Source organism: Scomber japonicus, chromosome 7 (assembly GCF_027409825.1).
Source record: "Scomber japonicus isolate fScoJap1 chromosome 7, fScoJap1.pri, whole genome shotgun sequence".
Taxonomy (NCBI): Eukaryota; Metazoa; Chordata; class Actinopteri; order Scombriformes; family Scombridae; genus Scomber; species Scomber japonicus.
This window is the reverse complement of record NC_070584.1, coordinates 31,591,648-31,611,647: the sequence shown is the minus strand read 5'-3', so window position 1 is coordinate 31,611,647 and position 20,000 is coordinate 31,591,648. Positions and strand designations below refer to the sequence as shown.

The 20,000-nt window shown below is 43.6% G+C and overlaps 1 protein-coding gene across 1 annotated transcript in view; it reads right to left on the bottom strand.

The window, feature by feature from the left end:
- zc3h3 (zinc finger CCCH-type containing 3) overlaps positions 1-19,968 on the bottom strand; it is a 48,364-nt gene extending 28,396 nt beyond the window's left edge. The window contains exons 1-2 of the mRNA XM_053323052.1: positions 19,938-19,968; positions 15,390-15,540 (exon numbers count right to left, since the gene is read on the bottom strand). Of these exons, the coding sequence (XP_053179027.1) occupies positions 15,390-15,540; positions 19,938-19,968 (182 nt within the window). The remainder of the gene's footprint in view (positions 1-15,389; positions 15,541-19,937) is intronic.
- Between the last annotated feature and the right edge of the window lie 32 nt (positions 19,969-20,000).

The following is a 20,000-nucleotide window of genomic DNA, read 5'->3' as shown; positions in this document are numbered from 1 at the left end:
TAAATTGCTCCTCTAATGGAAAGGACGGCAGTGTGGAAATGGAGAGAATTGAAAAGAGGAGAGGAGGAAATCAATGAGATAATAGGCAGGGCAGGGGGCCAGAGCAGTGAGGTTGGCCCCTACACTGGAGCGTAGAGACCACACACACACACACACACACACACACATATATATATACAGTTTTACAACACCCTGGCTACAGTACGTACAGTACACACAATCACAGGCCTCTACACACACACACACACACACACACGCTCGCCATTCAGGAGTCACTCAGCTGACTTGTGTGTGTGTGAGCCTGCAGCAGTGTGTACAGAGATGCTAGATGCTGCTGGTGGTGGTGGTGGTGGTGGTGGTGGGGCGGTGCAGGGGTTATGGCGATAAATTGCGCTGTCCTGTCACTTCTATTTGGGGCAGATTGGGGCTGGTGTGCAGGGCGCCGCTGGAGGTAATTTGCTGCCGTATTTCAGATGGGCTGGAAATGGGTTTAGAGCGAGAGTTCATGCCTCCCATTACAGAGAAAAGAGAGGGTTACCCCGAACGTACGCCGCGCACAAAACAACTGACATGGACCCCTAACGTGCAGAGAGCTGCTGCACTGCTGCAAATAAGAAAGAAGAAAAAAAGAGAAAGAGCAAAAAAAAAAAGAAAAGAAAAGAAAAAAATCAGCCATCAGTAGGCGTTCATGTACACGGTCTACCTGACTGCTCGCCATAACTCAGAGGCACAGACACTCAGTTTCACTGATACAAGATCAGTGGCTGCCCTACACAGGGCAACTGCAGCCAGGGGAGCCGTAATGGAGGCTAATGTTGGAGCGCTGACTGCCACCCAGGGAGGCTTAAACAAGGACCGGGTGGCCTGGGGAGCCACAATGGAGGTTAATGGGGATATGACATGAACAGTTAACACAGATGGCAGTTAACCCTGACATGGAGCGGCAGTCTAGGGGGGGTGAGGGGGGTGACTGGGCGTGTGTCACCCAGAGTCTGTGAGGACGTTTTCACGCTGGGTTCATTTAGATGAGGAGTGAGGTGTTGGTCTGATTACACTCTGTTATAATTATCTGTTTTACTTTCTTCATCAAAAAAAAAGAATATGTTTGTTGATGTTGGGTCTGTTCTTCATGTTACTGACATTTATATGAGGATGAGTGAGCTGTTGAGAAGCACATAGACCTGATAAAAGAGACATGTGACAGAGGACAGAGTGAACGAGTGAAGGAAGCAGTGTTCCTTTTCCACAACTCTAAAAATAATGTCATCATTTTCAGCTTGAATGTTTCTCTCTGCTCATACATCAGTGAGGTGTTTTATCTCTCCTGTTGTCTCGCTAAAGCCAGGTTTACAGTCGAGTGACACTCTGCAATTCATCACCAAAACACTAGGGGGTGTGAGGTTCCTGAAGGGTGTATTGAGAAAGTCATCGATTGTTTGTATTAATCACATTTACAGTCTAATGTCTTACATTATGTTTGAACAAAGCGTTAGCATCACAGGCCATGTACTCTGAGTTTTTACAATCATATAACATTGCTGGTTTACCATAAATTCTGGACTATAAGCCTCTACTTTTTTTCACACGCTTTGACCCCTGCGGCCTAAACAATGATGCAGCTAATCTATACAGTTTTACGGGCTAACGGCCTCCAGGGGGCGCTGTAGCAGGAAGCGCAAGAGTGAGACTGACAGGTGGAAGAGATAATGCGCTGAGGAAGACGCTAGTTTGATGATGTGTTTTGAACAGTCATATGATGCAGCTTTTAAGTTAAAGGCAATGGATCTGGCTGTGGAGGAAGGAAATAGAGCTGCTGCACGTAAGCTTGGCATCAATGAATCGATGGTGAGACGTTTGGAGACGGCAGCGTGAAGAACTGACTCAATGCAAAAAGACGACAAAAGCTTTCAGAGGTAAAGATTCACTCATGTTACAACGTGGAGACCTGCAGCTTATAGACAAGTGTGGCCTATACATGTACAAATTTTTTTTTCTTTTTAAATTTAGTTGGTGTGGCTTATATTCAGGTTCGGAATTTACGGTACTAGCTTGCCTAAACAGAGGCCCGAAATGCTGGAAATGATGTAGTGCAGACCAATCACAGCCATTGCGGTCTGCGTTGCCTTTAAACGTAGTTGAAGGTGCACATTAGGCGTAGAGCTCTGCAGGGCTACGACATCGAGTTGACGCAGGACTATAAACCCGGCTTAAAAATGAAAAAATTCCCATTACTGATATAATCATGACATGAACAAGACTTTTTTTGTTTTATTTGTAGTAGTGTATACTGTAGTTGTCTGTACTTGAATCATAATCACAGTTCAACTGGAACTAAGCTCAGATCCAAGTGTTCACCGTCCTGGATTAGGCCAAAATTGTCAAAATGAAGGAAAAAAAGACAGATTTGGTGCAAACATCTACATCCGTGAGTATTTGACTGTGAAAGCATTGTGTGAATCTCCTTTGCTTGCATTTACATACTGTGAACACATGGCATTCTCTATTGGAGCAGGTTACATATGCAATAACGTAATCTGTCTGCAATGAGAGAGGAGGAGAAGGAGGGAGGAAGGGCAGAATCAAACAATCCTAAAGCTATAATCATCATCAAGTTCTTCTCCGTCCGCTGACTCTCCTTGGCCTGTTTCCTGCCATGACCTCGGAGGTGTATCTGTTATCAGAGAGTCTGCAGACCCGTCTAAAGCACAAATCCTCTGCTGCTGGACAGGAAACTTGTTTTAGGGAGAAACCCTTTCAGTGTTTCACCCTGCAGATATATACTACTGCTTCCTTTCTCTTCTTCTACAAAGCCTGAGGGACACATCTACACAGTCATCACTTTAAGCTGCCAAACTGTTTAAACTCCCACTAATCACTATTATCTATATACCAACGGGACACTTCTGGATTTTTTAACATGGAGGGAGGAAAGGAGGGAGGAAGGAAGGATGGAAGGGAGAAAGAAGGAAGGAAGGAAAGGAGGGAGGGAGGAAGGATGGAAGTGAGGAAGAAGGAAGGAAGGAAAGGATGGAAGGGAGGAAGGATGGAAGGGAGGAAGAAGGAAGGAAAGGAGGGAGGGAGGAAGGATGGAAGGGAGGAAGAAGGAAGGAAGGAAAGGAGGGAGGGAGGAAGGATGGAAGGGAGGAAGGGAGGAAGGACGGACGAAGGAAGGTAGGAAGGACACTTCTGGATTTTTTAACATGGAGCCTAATTTCCCAATATTTTCTGTGACTAATGAGGACACATTTTTTAATATTGGTAGTTTTGAGTGAGATTCAGCTGGCAGTTGGGAAGCGGGCTGTAATCCAAATGTACATCCATTATTATGTTATTATAATCAGACTTATATTCTTGCACATTTCAAACAAATGCAATGCTTTTAATGCTTTACATAATAACATAATAGTACAATAACTCCACAATACAATAGATAAAACCAAGTTTTCCTTTGCACTGCTGAACGCTCTGAAATGCTCCTATGTTTAAGAAGGTGCAATGAAATAAAGCTCCTTCACTTTAACCCTCCTGTTGTCCTCGAGTCAAGGAAGGAAAGGAGTGAGGAAGGAAGGATGGAAGGAAAGGAGGGAGGGAGGAAGGATGGAAGGGAGGAAGAAGGAAGGGAGGAAGGAAAGGAGAGAAGGGAGGAAGAAGGAAGGAAAGGAGGGAGGGAGGAAGGATGGAAGTAAAGGAGGGAGGAAGGAAGGATGGAAGGGAGGAAGAAGGAAGGAAGGAAAGGAGGGAGGGAGGAAGGATGGAAGGGAGGAAGGGAGGAAGGAAAGGAGGGAGGGAGGAAGGATAGAAGGAAAGGAGGGAGGGAGGAAGGATGGAAGGGAGAAAGAAGGAAGGAAAGGAGGGAGGGAGGAAGGGAGGGAGGAAGGAAGGATGGAAGGGAGGAAGGGAGGAAGGAAAGGAGGGAGGGAGGAAGGATGGAAGGAAAAGAGGGAGGGACGAAGGATGGAAGGGAGTAAGAAGGAAGGAAGGAAAGGAGGGAGGGAGGAAGGATGGAAGGGAGGAAGAAGGAAGGAAAGGAGGGAGGGAGGGAGGAAGGATGGAAGGAAAGAAGGGTGGGAGGAAGGATGGACGAAGGAAGGAAAGGAGGGTGGGAGGAAGGATGGAAGGGAGGAAGAAGGAAGGAAAGGAGGGAGGAAGGAAGGATGGAAGGGAGGAAGGACGGACGAAGGAACGTAGGAAGGACACTTCTGGATTTTTTAAGATGGAGCCTAGTTTCCTAACATTTTCTGTGACTAATGAGGACACATTTTTTAATATTGGTAGTTTTGAATGAGATTCAGCTGGCAGTTGTGAAACGGGCTGTAATCCAATGTACATCCACTATTATATTATTATAATCAGACTTATATTCTTGCACTTTTCAAACAAATACAATGCAACCCAATGTGCTTTACATAATAATGATAAAGCTTATAGTTAGGGCTCCTAGAGCTCTTAGCTTATGCTGCTATAGGCTTAGACTGCCGGGGGACTCCCATGATGCACTGAGCTCCTCTCTCCTCCTCCCTCTCTCTCTCTCTCTCTCTCTCTCTCTCTATCCATCTATCTATATCCATTAACATTCATGTTCTATTAATGCATTCAATAACCTAAACCTCTTCCCCGGAGTTGTCTGTGCTTTCTGGTCTCACAGGTAATCTGGGCCTGTAGACGTCCGGATGACAGATTCCAGTCCCGGACCTTCTAGCTTCAATGTTGATTTTCATTGTGCTTCTCTCCTCTATCCTTCCTCTCTCTCCTCCTCTCCTTCCTCTCTCTCCTCTCTCTCTCTCCTCTATCCTTCCTTTCTCTCCTCTATCCTTCCTCTCTCTCCTCCTCTCCTTCCTCTCTCTCCTCTCTCTCTCTCCTCTATCCTTCCTTTCTCTCCTCTATCCTTCCTCTCTCTCTCCTCTATCCTTCCTCTCTCTCCTCCTCTCCTTCCTCTCTCTCCTCTCTCTCTCTCCTCTATCCTTCCTCTCTCTCCTCTATCCTTCCTCTCTCTCCTCCTCTCCTTCCTCTCTCTCCTCTCTCTCTCTCCTCTATCCTTCCTTTCTCTCCTCTATCCTTCCTCTCTCTCTCCTCTATCCTTCCTCTCTCTCCTCCTCTCCTTCCTCTCTCTCCTCTCTCTCTCTCCTCTATCCTTCCTCTCTCTCCTCTATCCTTCCTCTCTCTCCTCCTCTCCTTCCTCTCTCTCCTCTCTCTCTCTCCTCTATCCTTCCTTTCTCTCCTCTATCCTTCCTCTCTCTCTCCTCTCCTTCCTCTCTCTCCTCTATCCTTCCTCTCTCTCCTCTCTACCCCAACCGGTGGAGGCAGATGGCCGCCCACTCTGAGTCTGGTTCTGAGGTTACTTCCTGTTAAAAGGGAGTTTTTTCTCTCCACTGTGTCTCATGTGGGAATGTTGGGTCTCTTTAAAGTTAAAACCTGAAGAGTTTGGTTTAGAACCTGCTCTATGTGTAAAGAGCCTTGAGATAACTCTGTTGTGATTTGGCGCAATACAAATAAAGATTGATGATAATAAAATGACAGTATAATAACCCCACAATACAATAGACAAAACCAAGTTACAACAAACACTCCTCTCTCTATTCACACTGTTGTCTTCTTGCAACATTTGAACTATTCAGACTGAAACTTCTCCTTTGAGCAAAACCAACAGACTGAATCAATTTTTCCCAATAGACACGTACGTTGTGAAAGATGTCAGTAAATCAGTGGAGGCATTTTCTTCTGCGTCACAATTGACTCGTTTCACTGTCAGAATTTGATCCATTCGGTCCGATCACATTTGGAAAGTCTTGGAAAAGAGCTGCATGAATGAAGGGCCAAACTGGGAGGAGCCAGTTCCTGCTTTATGGGCCCAATGATCCAGAAGATTCGGAAATGTTTCACCTGGAAGTCAAACTTTTTTGGCTTCATGCCCCACTGAGCAACTTTCATACGACTAAACAGGCCCAATGCTGTATCTGCCTCTCTTTATACATCCATGCATTACACACACTTACTGCTTTTTATCAACTCATCAATCAATAGTACTTTTGATTCATTGTATAGTTGTTTGGATCAATAAAATGTCACAAAGAGGTGGAAAAACGCCCATTACAAGAACCCAAAGGCCAAAGTTACATCTTTAAATCTTTTGTTTAGTCTGACCAACACTTAAAAACTCAAATATAATAAACGTACAATGATATAAAACAAAGGATATAACCTAATCTTCACTTTTGAGAAGCAGGAACCAGTCATGGTTTGGTGTTTTTGCTTCATTTAAAAACTTCATATTCTGGACCCTTCACAGTATGGAGAGCTTAGTTTATGACCCACGTAAAGTATTTCCTTTATAATTAGCCCCTATACAAATTTTAAATGTGCATTTTGCATCTATAGATATCTTATCAGCTGTTTGTTTATAGAGAAAATACATTCATGTTATTTTAAACAAGACAACATCATAAATACACTTATTTGAAAGTGAAGGATGCAGCAAATTTTGAATGGCAGGTTTCATTATAACTATTAAACCATAAATCAACACTTACCCAGCTGCACAAAATAATTTAATTTGTATATTCTGAGCTACTTCAGGAGACAATTCACACTTAAATAATGTCATTTAGGGGGTTTTCATTGTTCCCAAATGTCAAAATGGATCAAAATTTGACCTGAACAATATGTAAAAGTTAAATATCTGTCACTTTGATCATTTCCTCACATGTGATGAGTGTGTAGTTGCATTTATTCAGGTGTTTTATACAACAGAAAACAAAGACTGGAGGTCAGAATAAAAGAACAGAAGGAGCTGGAGGTAAAAAAGGAAGAAATGGAGGAGAGGGGGCAAGGGCACAGAGAAACTCCCTTGTGACTAGTCAGTATGCATATGCATGTGTGTGTGTGTGTGTGTGTGTGTGTGTCTGCAGGTGTGTGTGCGTGCACTACTCTGACCATGCGACGCACAGATAAAAGGAGAGAGCGATTCAGCACTAACCGCCGCCGTTGATGAATGATCCGACTTTTGTTTTAGTGACAGGGAAGAATTTGTAGGGTCGCACGACTGCTCAGAATAATGCTGCCCTTGTCTATTTCGTCTGCAACCAAAGCATTAGTAAGCTCATATTGGGAAACAGTTACCCTCGAAACAGAGCACAGCAAAAACAGTCATCAGGCTAATTCCAACGGTGAGAAGTGCTGCTCTTAAAAAAGGGAAACCAAAAGCAGTCCTATCAAATCCTCCTGTTGTCCTCGAGTCAAGGAAGGAAAGGAGGGAGGGAGGAAGAAGGAAGGAAGGAAAGGAGGGAGGAAGGGAGGAAGGAAAGAAAGGGAGGAAGGAAGGATGGAAGGGAGGAAGAAGGAAGGAAGGAAAGGAGGGAGGGAGGAAGGATGGAAAGGAGGAAGAAGGAAGGAAAGGAGGGAGGGAGGATGGATGGAAGGGAGGAAGAAGGAAGGAAGGATGGAAGGGAGGAAGAAAGAAGGAGGCAGGAAGTAAGGAAGGAAGGCTGGAAAGGAGAAAGAAGGAAGGAAAGGAGGGAGGAAGAAGGAAGGAAGGAAAGGAGGGAGGAAGAATGGATGGGAGGAAAGAAAGAAGGAGGCAGGAAGGCTGGAAGGGAGGAAGAAGGAAGGAAAGGAGGGAGGAAGGATGGAAGGGAGGAAGGAAGAAGGAGGCAGGAAGTAAGGAAGAAGGAAGGAAAGGAGGGGAGGAAGGATGGAAGGGAGGAAGAAAGGAAGGATGACACGAAGGTTAAAAAAGGAAAACCAAAAGCGTTGTCATTATACACACACACACACACACACACACACACACACACACACACACACACACACACACACACACACACACACACACACACACACACACACACACACACACACACACACACACACACACACACACACACACACACACACACACACACACACACACACACACTCCTATCAAATCCAACTTAAATGAACTTAAAAATCCTCCTCCAGGGTGAGACAGTAACATTAAGAAGGAGACGATTCATGCAGAATACAACGTGAATAACAGCAGCAGAAGAAGAAGAAGAAGAAGAAGAAGAAGAAGAAGAAGAAGAAGAGGGATCATAACACACACACTCCTGTTTCTTCTGACAGGTGGATGACTGATGTGATAAGTAATGAGTAAATGAATGAATTGGGGTATAAAAGGGGATGAATGGGGGGAGGAGGACGGGAGGAGGAGTGGGAGGGGTGGGAGTGAATGCGGGAAAAAGGAGGAGAGAGGAGTGAAGAAGAGAGAGTGCTGCTTCACTTTATTGCCCCAGTCTCTTACATCCTGTGCTGATCGATACCGAAGCACTAAAAGAGATGAGCGCCTAGACCGAGCATGTGCGTGTGTATGAGTGTGTATACGTACACACTCAAAAATAGTACTTATACGGGAGGGGCGGAGGGGGGGGGGGGGGATGTCCCAGCATGTTGGAGGAGGGGGGTTAACATATATGTCAGACACATTAAAAAAAGGCAAAAGAAGGAGAAGGACTATGATAAGACTAGGAAGCAAAATTCGTGTTAAATCTTGAGGATATAAAAAAAGAAAGAAAGCAAACAGCAACAGAGCAAACACAGAGGTATAGAAAATTAAAAGACAGGGAGAGAAAAATAGGGGAGGGGTGGGGGTGTGCGTGAGATGAAGGGAGGGTTGGGCTGTAATTTATCCTCCAGTGTGCATGCTTTACGGCTTTCTTAATTCAACTCCTGCTACTATTAATGGAGTTAATGTTGGGATTATATCTATTTTCTGGTGGCGGAGGGTTTGAAATACTGCAGACGATTCCTCCCGCCCCTTCAAACTGCCACGCGGCACTAAATCAACCCCCAGCCGAGGGGGGCACGTTATGGCTGGAGACCAGGTAAGATGTAAGCATGTGGAGAGCCTGGTGTTGGATTCACTCACTTCCTGCAAGGGACTGGAGCAGGAAGTGTCTGGTTTTTGACGGGTTTGGTTGGTTAGAGCGCTGAGAAAAATGTAAAACAGGTTTTTTATTTTTCTTCTTTTTGTGGTTTTGGTGGATCAGTTTTTCCTTTCTGAAGTATTTTCCTTTGCACTGAAATGCTCCTATGTTTAAGAAGGTGCAATGAAATAAAACTGTTGTCCTCCAGTCAAGGAAGGAAAGGAGGGAGGAAGGAAAGGTGGAAGGGAGAAAGTAGGAAGGAAGGAAAGGAGGGAGGGAGGAAGGATGGAAGGGAGGAAGGAAGGTAGGAAGGACGGACGAAGGAAGGTAGGAAGGAAGGTATGAGGTAGGGAGGAAAGAAGGAAGGAGGAAAGAAGGATGGAAGGGAGGAAGAAGGAAGGAAAGGAGGTAGGAGGGAAGGAAGGAAGGAAGGATGGACTAAAGAAGGAAGGAGGGAGGGAGGGAGAAAGGAAGAAAGGAACAGTTAAAACAGACGGGTCAATTTGACCCGGGAGGACGACAGGAAGGTTAAAGTACAACCTTACAGAGGTGCTAGACTTTTCTTGTTAACCCTCAGAGACTGTAGTGGGCTTAAAGTGAATGAGAGTAGAATTACAATGTAAACATATGAAACTTGACTATTTAAGGCATCTATTGATATCAACCATGTCATGCAGGCTTGTTGGAGATGCTTCATAACCCTCCAAAGTAAGTTTTCATGAGGGAGAAAGTAGAGCTGGGCAATTAATGGAAAAATAATGGAAACATGGTATAATTAAAAAAAAAAGATACCAGTACCAATCCAAGCACCCTTAAAGTAATACCTTCATTAGATTGTCATTAACACATGTAGGTCTCTGTCTTGTATCATGTGTAACAGGCGTGTAGTGTAGACTCATTTAGAGCACTTAGGAGGCATCTTAACTAACGCTAAATCAAATTCACCACGACTTCACCACCAAAGACGGGTTGTAGCTGCTGTGACAGTGGACCAATCACATGTTGCATTAAACCAAAGAATGCTTGTGTTGATTGGCTGTGAGCAAGTCTGTATAAATAGTCATAGTTTCTAGCTCTGGGTGCAAAAAGGATTGATTGCAGGTATCTTTTGATCAGTTTAATTCAAAGTTTCCTTAAAAGTAGCCCAGCCTTTATTTACAGACATGCTCACTTCATCTAATCCTATGCAGTTTTTGACATGCAGTATACATACATACATATATACTTCTAAAAATGGTGTATTTGAATATTTCTGCACACTGAGGTCATTTAACAGTCTTGCATAATTGCTTAAACTGGGCATGACTGCAAAGCTGAGACCCTCCCATGGATCCAACGAGCTTAACTGTATTCATGCGTGATGATGACTGTTTCTATTGATTCTTGGTTGGTCAACAATGGTTAAATTTTACACCCAATCTATGTAACAAGCCATCGTAATGAGCACTATCACATATCATCATAATGTCCTAAATACTTAAACACTTAAAACTTTCAACATTTGAATAAACACCCAATAAAACTATTTTTCTAACAGATTTATGACTAAGTTAACTTGCTCTGAGATGATAGATAGGACTTCTGTGTGTCAGATACTATTGACCTGATAATCCCCCCCTTTAAAAGAGACAACTACCACACTATCATGGGTTAATGTTTAACTTATTGTATTGGGTACCATCTGTGTGTCGGGCTGAATGATGAGTCAGTATTATCAAAAACAGAATGGAAACATATCCTGACGATGTGACGATATTGATGATAAACATTTTACACAAACATCTTCTTTAAATTAATAAAACTGAGAAATATTGTTGTTAAAAACTGATAAAATTCAAGTTTTTGCGTTACTTGTATGAAGATGTGGAATGACTCATTGCTTTAGATATCAGTTTAAATATTTTGTATGTGATCTTTGACACAGAGCTGCAACAATTAACTGATTTTTCTATGAACAGAAAATCAAAAATATCATTTTACTTGTTATATTTGTTATATATGACAGTATCTCTCTCAATATGAAAGGATTGTTACAATAAAACTAATAATATATCACTTTAAACTGATGCCCTTTTCACTATTTTATGACATTTTAGAGACAAAATAGTTAATCTATTTTCTATTCAATTCAATTTAACTCTTATATCAAATAAAAACAGAAGTAATCTCAGGACACTTTTCCTATAGAGCAGAGACCCTAAACTTCCCTTTGTGGGCAAACATCTACCTCCGCTGGTTGGGTTGAGAGAGAAAGAGGGAAACAAACCACAAGAAGGAAGAAGGAAGGAAGGAGGGAGGGAGTAAAGAAGGACGGAGGAAAGAAGGAAGGAAGGAAGGTAGGAGGGAGGAAAGAAGGAAGGTAGGAGGGAGGGAGGAAATAAGGAAGGGAGGAAGGAAGGAAGGAAGGACGGAGGAAAGAAGGAAGGTAGGAGGGAGGGAGGAAATAAGGAAGGGAGGAAGGAAGGAAGGACGGAGGAAAGAAGGAAGGCGGAAAGAAGGACGAAGGAAAGAAGGAAGGAAGGAAGGAATGATGGAGGAAAGAAGGAAGGTAGGAGGGAGGGAGGAAAGAAGGACGGAGGAAGGGAGGGAGGGAGAAAGGAGAGGAGGAAGGAAGGAAAGAAAGAAGGTAGGGGGGAGGAAAGAAAGAGAGAAGGAGGGAGGAAGGAAGGAAATAAAGAGAGAAGGAGGGAGGAAGGAAGGAAAGGAAGGAAGGACAGAAGGAAGGAAGGAAAGGAGGAAAGAAGGAACAGTCAAAACAAACTACTTACATGCACATCTGTGATTTGGTGATAAATAAAATAGTCTTATTAATACCATTAATACCTCTGCTTTCTTATCCTGTGAGGGTGTCCATGCAGGGGGGGGGGGGGTGTTAATTCCTCAACTGACCACTCTGTCTTAATAAATATTGACTGACTGAAGGACTGAATGCATAAAAATGTCCCTCCAGAGTATCTGAGTGATCTGATTACCTTAAAAGAACTGCTTGATTTCTACTTAGCTTCAAAAAGACAAACTCATTTAAACCTCCAGCCCCATTTTAAACATTACAACTAAAATAATCACAGTATATTTGGATGCCTTTTTTAAATGCACGGCTCAGAGTGTGGGCTAGGAGCTATATGAGCAGGCAGTGAGATACCAGCTGATTTCTACTTAGCTACTACTACTACTTCCTTCCTTCCTTTCTTCCTCCCTCCCCTCCTTACTCCTTTCAATCCTTTCTTCCTTGCTCCTTTCCTTCGTCCCTTCCTTCCTTCCTTCCTCCCTTCCTTCCTTCCTTCCTTCTCTCCTTGCTTCTGTCCTTCCTTCCTTCCTCCTTTCCTTCCTCCCTTCCTTCTCTCCTTAGAGGAAGAACTGCTTGATTTCTACTTAGCTTCAAAAAGACAAACTCATTTAAACCTCCAGCCCCATTTTAAACATTACAACTAAAATAATCACAGTATATTTGGATGTCTATGTGAGGTTGAGGTTTTTTTTTAAAAGCACGGCTCCGAGTGAGGGCTTCAAAGCTATATGAGCAGGCAGTGAGATAGCAGCCGAGGACATATGAGGACAGGGATCAGTGGGTCTGATAGGCCAAAGATGAAGAGCAGCACTCAGTAGTTAAGAGCAGCGAATATGAGCTCATGCTCCACTCAATAGCTCCAAACTGATAAAAGTGGAGGGTCTTTGGAGTTAAACAGATAGATAAAGGGTGGGGGGAGGAGGTAAAGTGGGGGCTGTGGGGGGGTAATACACTCTCCCTGGGGACCCGACCTGTCCCCCCCCTCCCTCCTATCTCTCCCCTCACTTCTACACACTTGGTGATATTTCACAAGATGTCACGGGGCTCAAATTGAAAATCCCTTGATGAATCAATATTTACTGCAGCAGCTAAATGAATAGTAATAAGTCACCAGAGGCTGAGTCCCAGCCACAGTGCCCCCCCCAAGCACCCACCCACCCCCCGGAGCCCCCCTTCTGTCTTACCAAATCTGGATTACACAAATGAACCCCTCAACACACACACACACACACACTCAGACACAACCAGATGCAGAAATGCCATAATTCAGTAAGTTTAGCTGAGAGAACATATCAAACCAAACTATTACCCCTCTCACTACCCCAAAAAATGTTCTTGTACATACTTTTATCCACATTTGAGATATTTTGCTGCCTCTCCACCAGGGGTGTCAAACATGCGGCCCGTGGGCCAGAACCGGCCCGTCGAGGAGTCCAATCCGGCCCACTTTCCTTCCTGTCTTCTCTTCCTTACTTCCTTCCTTTCTTTCAACTTTCCTTACTGTGTTCTCTCCTCTTCCTTCCATCCTTGCATCTTTCCTTGCATCTTCCCTTCCTTCCTTCCTTCCTTCCTTCCTTCCTTCCTTCCTTCCTTCCATCCTTCCATCCTTCCATCCTTCCGGCCCACATAAGATCAAATTGGTCTGTATGTGGCCCTTGAATGAAGATGAGTTTGACACCCCTGCTCTACACCATCGACCCCATCGCTTTTGACTGTTCCTTCTTTCCTTCCTTCTCCCCTCTTTGTTCAATTTCCCCCCCCCCTTTCTTTGCTCCCTCCTCCTTCTATCCTTCCTTGCTTGCTTCCTTCCTTCCTTCTTTTCCTTCCTGATTTTTCTCCTAAATTCCTTCCTCTTTTCACCCTTACTCCCTTCCTTACTCCTTTCCTTCCTTCCTTCCTTCCTTCCTTCCTTCCTTCCTTCCTTCCTTCCTTCCTTCCTTCCTTCCTTCCTTCCTTCTTTCCTTGACTCAAGGACAACAGAAGGGTTAAACAAATTCTTGATAGTTGTCTCTTTTGGATTGCAAGTGGAGGAATGAACCAAACACTATCAGAGCATCCTGACTTCCTCTGTGCTCACTTCTGAACTCATCACAGCTCAGTGGACAGGCAGCCTGTACGAGAAGTGAGTCAGACAGTCTGGACATCAACAGGTTTCTGCTCGGACATCCTGAGCATCCTGAGCCTGGTCGACCTCATACTGACCCAACCTGAGCATCCTGAGCCTGGTCGACCACATTCTGACCCAACCTGAGCATCCTGAGCCTGGTCGCCCTCATTCTGACCCAACCTGAGCATCCTGAGCCTGGTCGACCTCATTCTGACCCAACCAGAGCATCCTGAGCCTGGTCGGCCTCATTCTGACCCAACCTGAGCATCCTGAGCCTGGTCGACCACATTCTGACCCAACCTGAGCATCCTGAGCCTGGTCGACCTCATTCTGACCCAACCTGAGCATCCTGAGCCTGGTCGACCACATTCTGACCCAACCTGAGCATCCTGAGCCTGGTCCACCTCATTCTGACCCAACCTGAGCATCCTGAGCCTGGTCGACCTCATTCTGACCCAACCTGAGCATCCTGAGCCTGGTCGACCACATTCTGACCCAACCTGAGCATCCTGAGCCTGGTCGACCTCATTCTGACCCAACCTGAGCATCCTGAGCCTGGTCGACCTCATTCTGACCCAACCAGCCTCTAACAGCCCACTGTGACCGAGGCTTCAGTCAAAATGAAGCTGATACAGAGTGACTGGAGGTGCTGTCTGAGTGACCTGCTGACCGTCGAGCTCCCCATTTACTCTCTTTAGGTTTTGACCCCCCCCCCTGTCATCCAGCGCTACTATCAGAGTAACATCTGGCCTGGAAAGCCAGAAATCATGGAGGGGAAGAAGAAAGCACTGATGATATGAAGCTAAAAACAAACGTCCTACAACTCACTAACAAACCTGCTGCCACCGCAAGGGTATGTTTTTCTTCCTGTTTTCAAAATAAAAGCACCAATGACCTATTCATAATCATTAATTAACTCACTGACCTCATCACCACTCACCATATCATATCAATTTATAGCAATTTTTCCTCCTTTTAACATCATTTCTTATATATTTTACTTCATTTTTTAACTCTTATGTGTTTACTTGTGTATATGTATGAGCTACCAGATACATGGATTTCCCAATGGGGATGAATAAAGTCTATCTATCCATCTAAACATCCATCCATCCATCCATCCATCTGTAACAATCAAGCCTTACTGGTGGTTTAGAGTGAGAATGTGACAATGACAGAGAGGATAGAAGTTAGATAAATGAAGGAGAGGTTTAAAAAAAAAAAGAAAGGGAGGGATGGTGGTTGTAATGGCATTAAGAAAAGATCCCTCTCTCTCTCTCTCTCTCTCTCTCTCTCTCTCTCTCTCTGCGTCTGTCCGTCCCTGCTGCTGGTGTAAATTAATGTGAGGAGCACACCGGTGTAAATGGTTTATTCTCTGGGTTATCTACTGTGTAAAAATGAGCATCATAAATTCCCGACCTTCTTCCACTCATGCTACACATGACGGTGACATAAAAAGACACAGCGCTGCTCTGCAACTGAAGGATATTAGCCACTGAGACACATTAAAGCCCTGAGGTAGGTGTGTGTGTGTGTGTGTGTGTGTGTGTGTGTGTGTGTGTGTGTGTTTGTCTTTATTGTTAATGTGCATCACCTGGCAGTCTGGATCCTCTTGGCCCTCCAGGACAGAGCGGGGTTGTAGTGGAGGCTGTGTGCGACGCTGGAGCCCGGGCGGGTCACCATCTTGTAGCGTGACCTGAACACCCGTTGGGAGGCGGGGCTTCGGAGGGAGGAAGAGGAGGGGCCTGAGGAAGAGAGAGAAAGGAGATAAGAAAATCTGACCATACAGAGGGTCTGTTTGAAACCTCATACTTTCCTACTACTCGTACTAACTCTGACGTCATTTGAAGTATGTAGTGTGTTTCAACTGCGTAGTATGTGATTTAGAGTATGTGAGAAGTTCCTGGATGGTTTACTAGATTCTCCAGAAATGCAGAGTATGCATCAAGAGCTGACTACTCACTCTCACATTACCCAAGATGCAACGCTACTACTCACACTCACATTACCCAAGATGCAACGCTACTACTCACACTCACATTACCCAAGATGCAACGCTACTACTCACACTCACATTACCCAAGATGCAACGCTACTACTGAAAAAAACCCAAAATACAAACACCAGTTAGCTACAGCGAGGGTATGTTCGCTTCCTGTTTTCAAAATAAAAGCACCATTTCTATTGTTATGGTTTTCTTAATAATAAAAGGCAACGGGTGTTTCATTTTGTGAAAATGACAGGAAGTGTGTTACTCGCTATGGCTAACTTGAGCGGCTCCGAATTCTCAGGAACAAAACTTTAAACAGGTGTTATTTGGACAAATTAGCGTCACATTGTGGATCTAAAGGGCTACTTTACTTTCTTCCTAAAAAGGTTAGAAATGTGGATAAAGTGGTTTATTTACAGAGTTAGAGCTAAAATGAAATCAGCTTCAGCCTGATGATTTCAGCTCGGGTAGGAACCAAATGCATTGTGGGTAACTGTGTAGTTTACTACAGTGTAAACGGTCTGCTTACTATCTGGTCCTTTAGTGTGTAGTATAGAAGTATGTAGTTTCGAACACAGCCTGAGACACAAAAGCAGTGATTAAACATCCAGTCAGTGTGTGAACGAATGCACAGGATACACATCATTCTGAACGCATAAAACTGCACACACACACACACACACACACACACACACACACACACACACACACACACACACAAGTTTGTCTGGAGGTTTCTGGCAGGTGTGCTCTTTAATAAGCTTCACATATAAAAATGAGAGGGAATAACAAAGGCAAGAATTTTTATGAGCCTAATAAATCATATCCTCTGTCTGTTTCCTCGCTGCCTTCATCCCTCCTGCCTCTCCTCTCCTCTCTCTCTCCCTTTAAGTCTCATTCGTTATATCATTTCACACATCCGTCAGTAAAGGAGCGTAACAGTAGAAAGATCAGAATAGGGGGAGAAAAAAAAAGAAGAAAAAAAAGAGGAGTAAGTGTTTTTTATTTATTTATTTATCTGACTGTGTATCCATCATGTTGTTTATGATGGTCTGCCTCACACACTCGCACTAAGAATTTAATTTGCATTGTGGATCGTGTAGAAGTCCTTTTTCACACCAGTTAAACTAAAAAAGAGAGATTACATGAACAAGGAGCCTCTCTACAGTATGTAAAGATATGTACATGATTACAACTTGTACAACTGTTTTATTTAGGGCTGTCAGCATTAACACGTTAATCACGATTACATAAATGCAATCCATAACGCGTTAATTTTTTGAAATCGCATTTTAATGTTGCAAGCCTTTTTGTCCCTTCTACTCCCCCGTAGACGGCTCCTCTAGCTGTAGCGCTATGCTTTGAAGTGGCCTCCTGCAGTAAACCTACCGCGCTGATGGAAAGTAAGAGAGCTACTGGACTTTTGAACGGCTTGTTTAACTTTAAAAAACTTCCAGACGCTTCAGTTGACAAGTCAAAAGTAAAATGCAACCTGTGTCAAACGGAGTTTAACTACCACCGGAGTACGTGGAGTTTGAGTTAGCACCTCCACGCTAAACACCCAGGTGCAGCCAAGCGAGCCTGAGCTCCACCAAAGGACCATTTTGGAGTGTGGGAGTCGCAGCAGAGCCGTGATTTGATTCCCAGTTAAGACACTCTGGTAAGAAATGCTTTACATTATGGGCTTAAAACTGCCTTCAAATGTAAAATAACAGGATTTTAAACATGCAATTCAAAACGTGATTAATCGTGATTAACTATGGAAATTCTGCAATTAATCGCAATTAAAAAATTAATCGTTTGACAACCCTAATTATATTCAATTTCTGCCAAGTCTGTACAGCTAGTTGCCACTAAATTCTACAAACTGCACCTTTAAATTTGGTAAACCTGTGCTGATCATGCCACTGTGTACTAGCCTCCACTTCGCTCAGAAAGTTAGCATGGCCACCAAAACAAAATCTTCGCCTGAGATAGGGGAACGAATCACAGAATGAGGGAGGCGGGCTCAAAGCAATGAGGACTGTAGAGTGACTCTGTTTCCATCCAGCTTGGCGGCAACCGTTCAAAGCAGCAGTAGATTGTGTGCTAAATAAACTGGAAGGAAAATTCAACTTTCAATACGAGGAAATGAACGGCTCCTCAGTCAGACTAACTGTGTACAGCATTTTATAAAGTGTGTATAATGTTATTATTGATATAAACTAGGAGAGAAACACACTGAAGACAGGATCAAAGTCTTTACAGGCATGGATCATTTCCTTAAATTCATTAATTAAATTATGAAAGTAAAAACTCGCCACCGCTACTTTCTCAAAACATGAATCAGTCGCTCGCTGTATTCATTTAAATTATTCCAGCAATAAAAATAAAAAGAGACTCTTGCATGTCATTATCTGCCCACCCCCACCCCCCTCTCCTCCCTCCTCCCCCCCTCCCCTCCCCTTCAACCAATCATTCACTGCGGTGGGTCAGTGACAGCGCTCCGTCTTCCTAATGAGTAAAGAAAAGACGGAGCGAGAGAGGAGAGGAGAGAGGTGTGAGAGAGAGAGGAGAGAGAGAGAGAAAGGGAGGGATAACAAATGAGTTTATACTCTGTGGTGAGGGGCTCATCTCCTATCTCCTCTTTCACAAGTCTTTAATTGCCAATTGTCAGGATTGTTACCGTTTTAATTAGCGTCCAATAACAAAGCGTGACCACGAAGGGGGCGGCGGCGACAAACAATAAAATGATTCGATTTCCACTTCTACATCTCTCTCTCTCTCTCTCTCTCTCTCTCTCTCTCTCTTCTCTCTCTCTCTCTCTCTCTCATCTTCTCCTCTCTCTCTCTCTCTCTCTCTCTTCTCTCTCTCTCTCTCTCTCTCTCCTCTCTCTCATCTCTCTCTCTCTCTCTCTCCTCTCCTCTCTCTCCTCTCTCCTCCTCCTCTCTCTCTCTCTCCTCTCTCTCTCTCTCTCTCTCTCTCTCTCTCTCTCTCTCTCTGATTCATTCGTCAGCTAGGATGCAGCTCTGGATCAGCTGAAGGATCCATCTCAGACAAACATTTACTGTTGAACAAATGACTGCTAGGGGTGAAGGGGGGGCGGGGGGGGGGGGCTTCCCGAAATACTGACTGCACGTTTAGGACACACATTGCCTCCTCGTGTCTACACTATGTTGAAGCACACATTAAATGTACATATGAGGGTTTATTGATATATGTCTGTGCTATACCTTCCTGCTGCACTGCTGGTATCCATTATAATTATATAACAGAACATCTGAGGGAACAATCCAGTTTAACCAGTGTCATTTCAACCCAGTATGAGATATTAAATGGGTCACAATGTTTTAAAAAATTATTCCCACACACACACACACACACACACACATATATATATCCAGAATATCCAAAACATCCAGAGTGAAAAAACAAAGTTAAAAGTTAAAAAGTTAAAAAAACAACATTTAAAACAGAAGATCCAAAAATATGGCGTTACTCTTCATCTATTAGTGTCTTTTTTTAATAGCCTTGTATCTACCTGATGTGTGTATAGTTGCACCCATTCAAATGTTACCTAAGCTAACCTTAATAATAAAAAGTTAGCTTGATGTGTGTTAGTAGATGCATTAATGATAAATATATAACATGGTTCAAGTTAATGGTAATGATACAATAACACACTCTGAGGTGTGCAGATATACAACAGTAATGGACTCTGTGGAGAGAAATGGCTCGACTTGATCTCTCTGTTTTTTATTCTCCCATCACATTTCAGGCCCGCTCACTTTCGGTTTTGCCTCCAAATAAAGAGAGTGACTGCTAGTCTTTCTCGTCCTCTCTCTGACTTCTTTTCAGTGATGTCTTCCCAAATCTCACCCGTTACTTTACTGAGCACAATATTATCAGAGCTGAAGGAGTTACAGCCAAAACTATGAAAATAACGGTGCCTCTCATTTATACTCAGAAGTAGATCAACAGTGTGAAAGTTGTAGTAATATCCTGTTTAATAGCACTTTTATCTTATTAATGTATCTTTAAATGAGTCGTACTATCTAACTCTATCAGTGGAAATGTTGCTATGGTGTTTATAAGCATAAAATACAGAGAAATGTGTTTTTATTAACTAGTATAGCTATTAATGGCTAACCGAGCTAGAACTGGTTTTCTGACTTCTTGAACTGACTTCAAGCTCATTCCCCATCTTCCGACTTTTGAGGTAAATGAAACGCACCA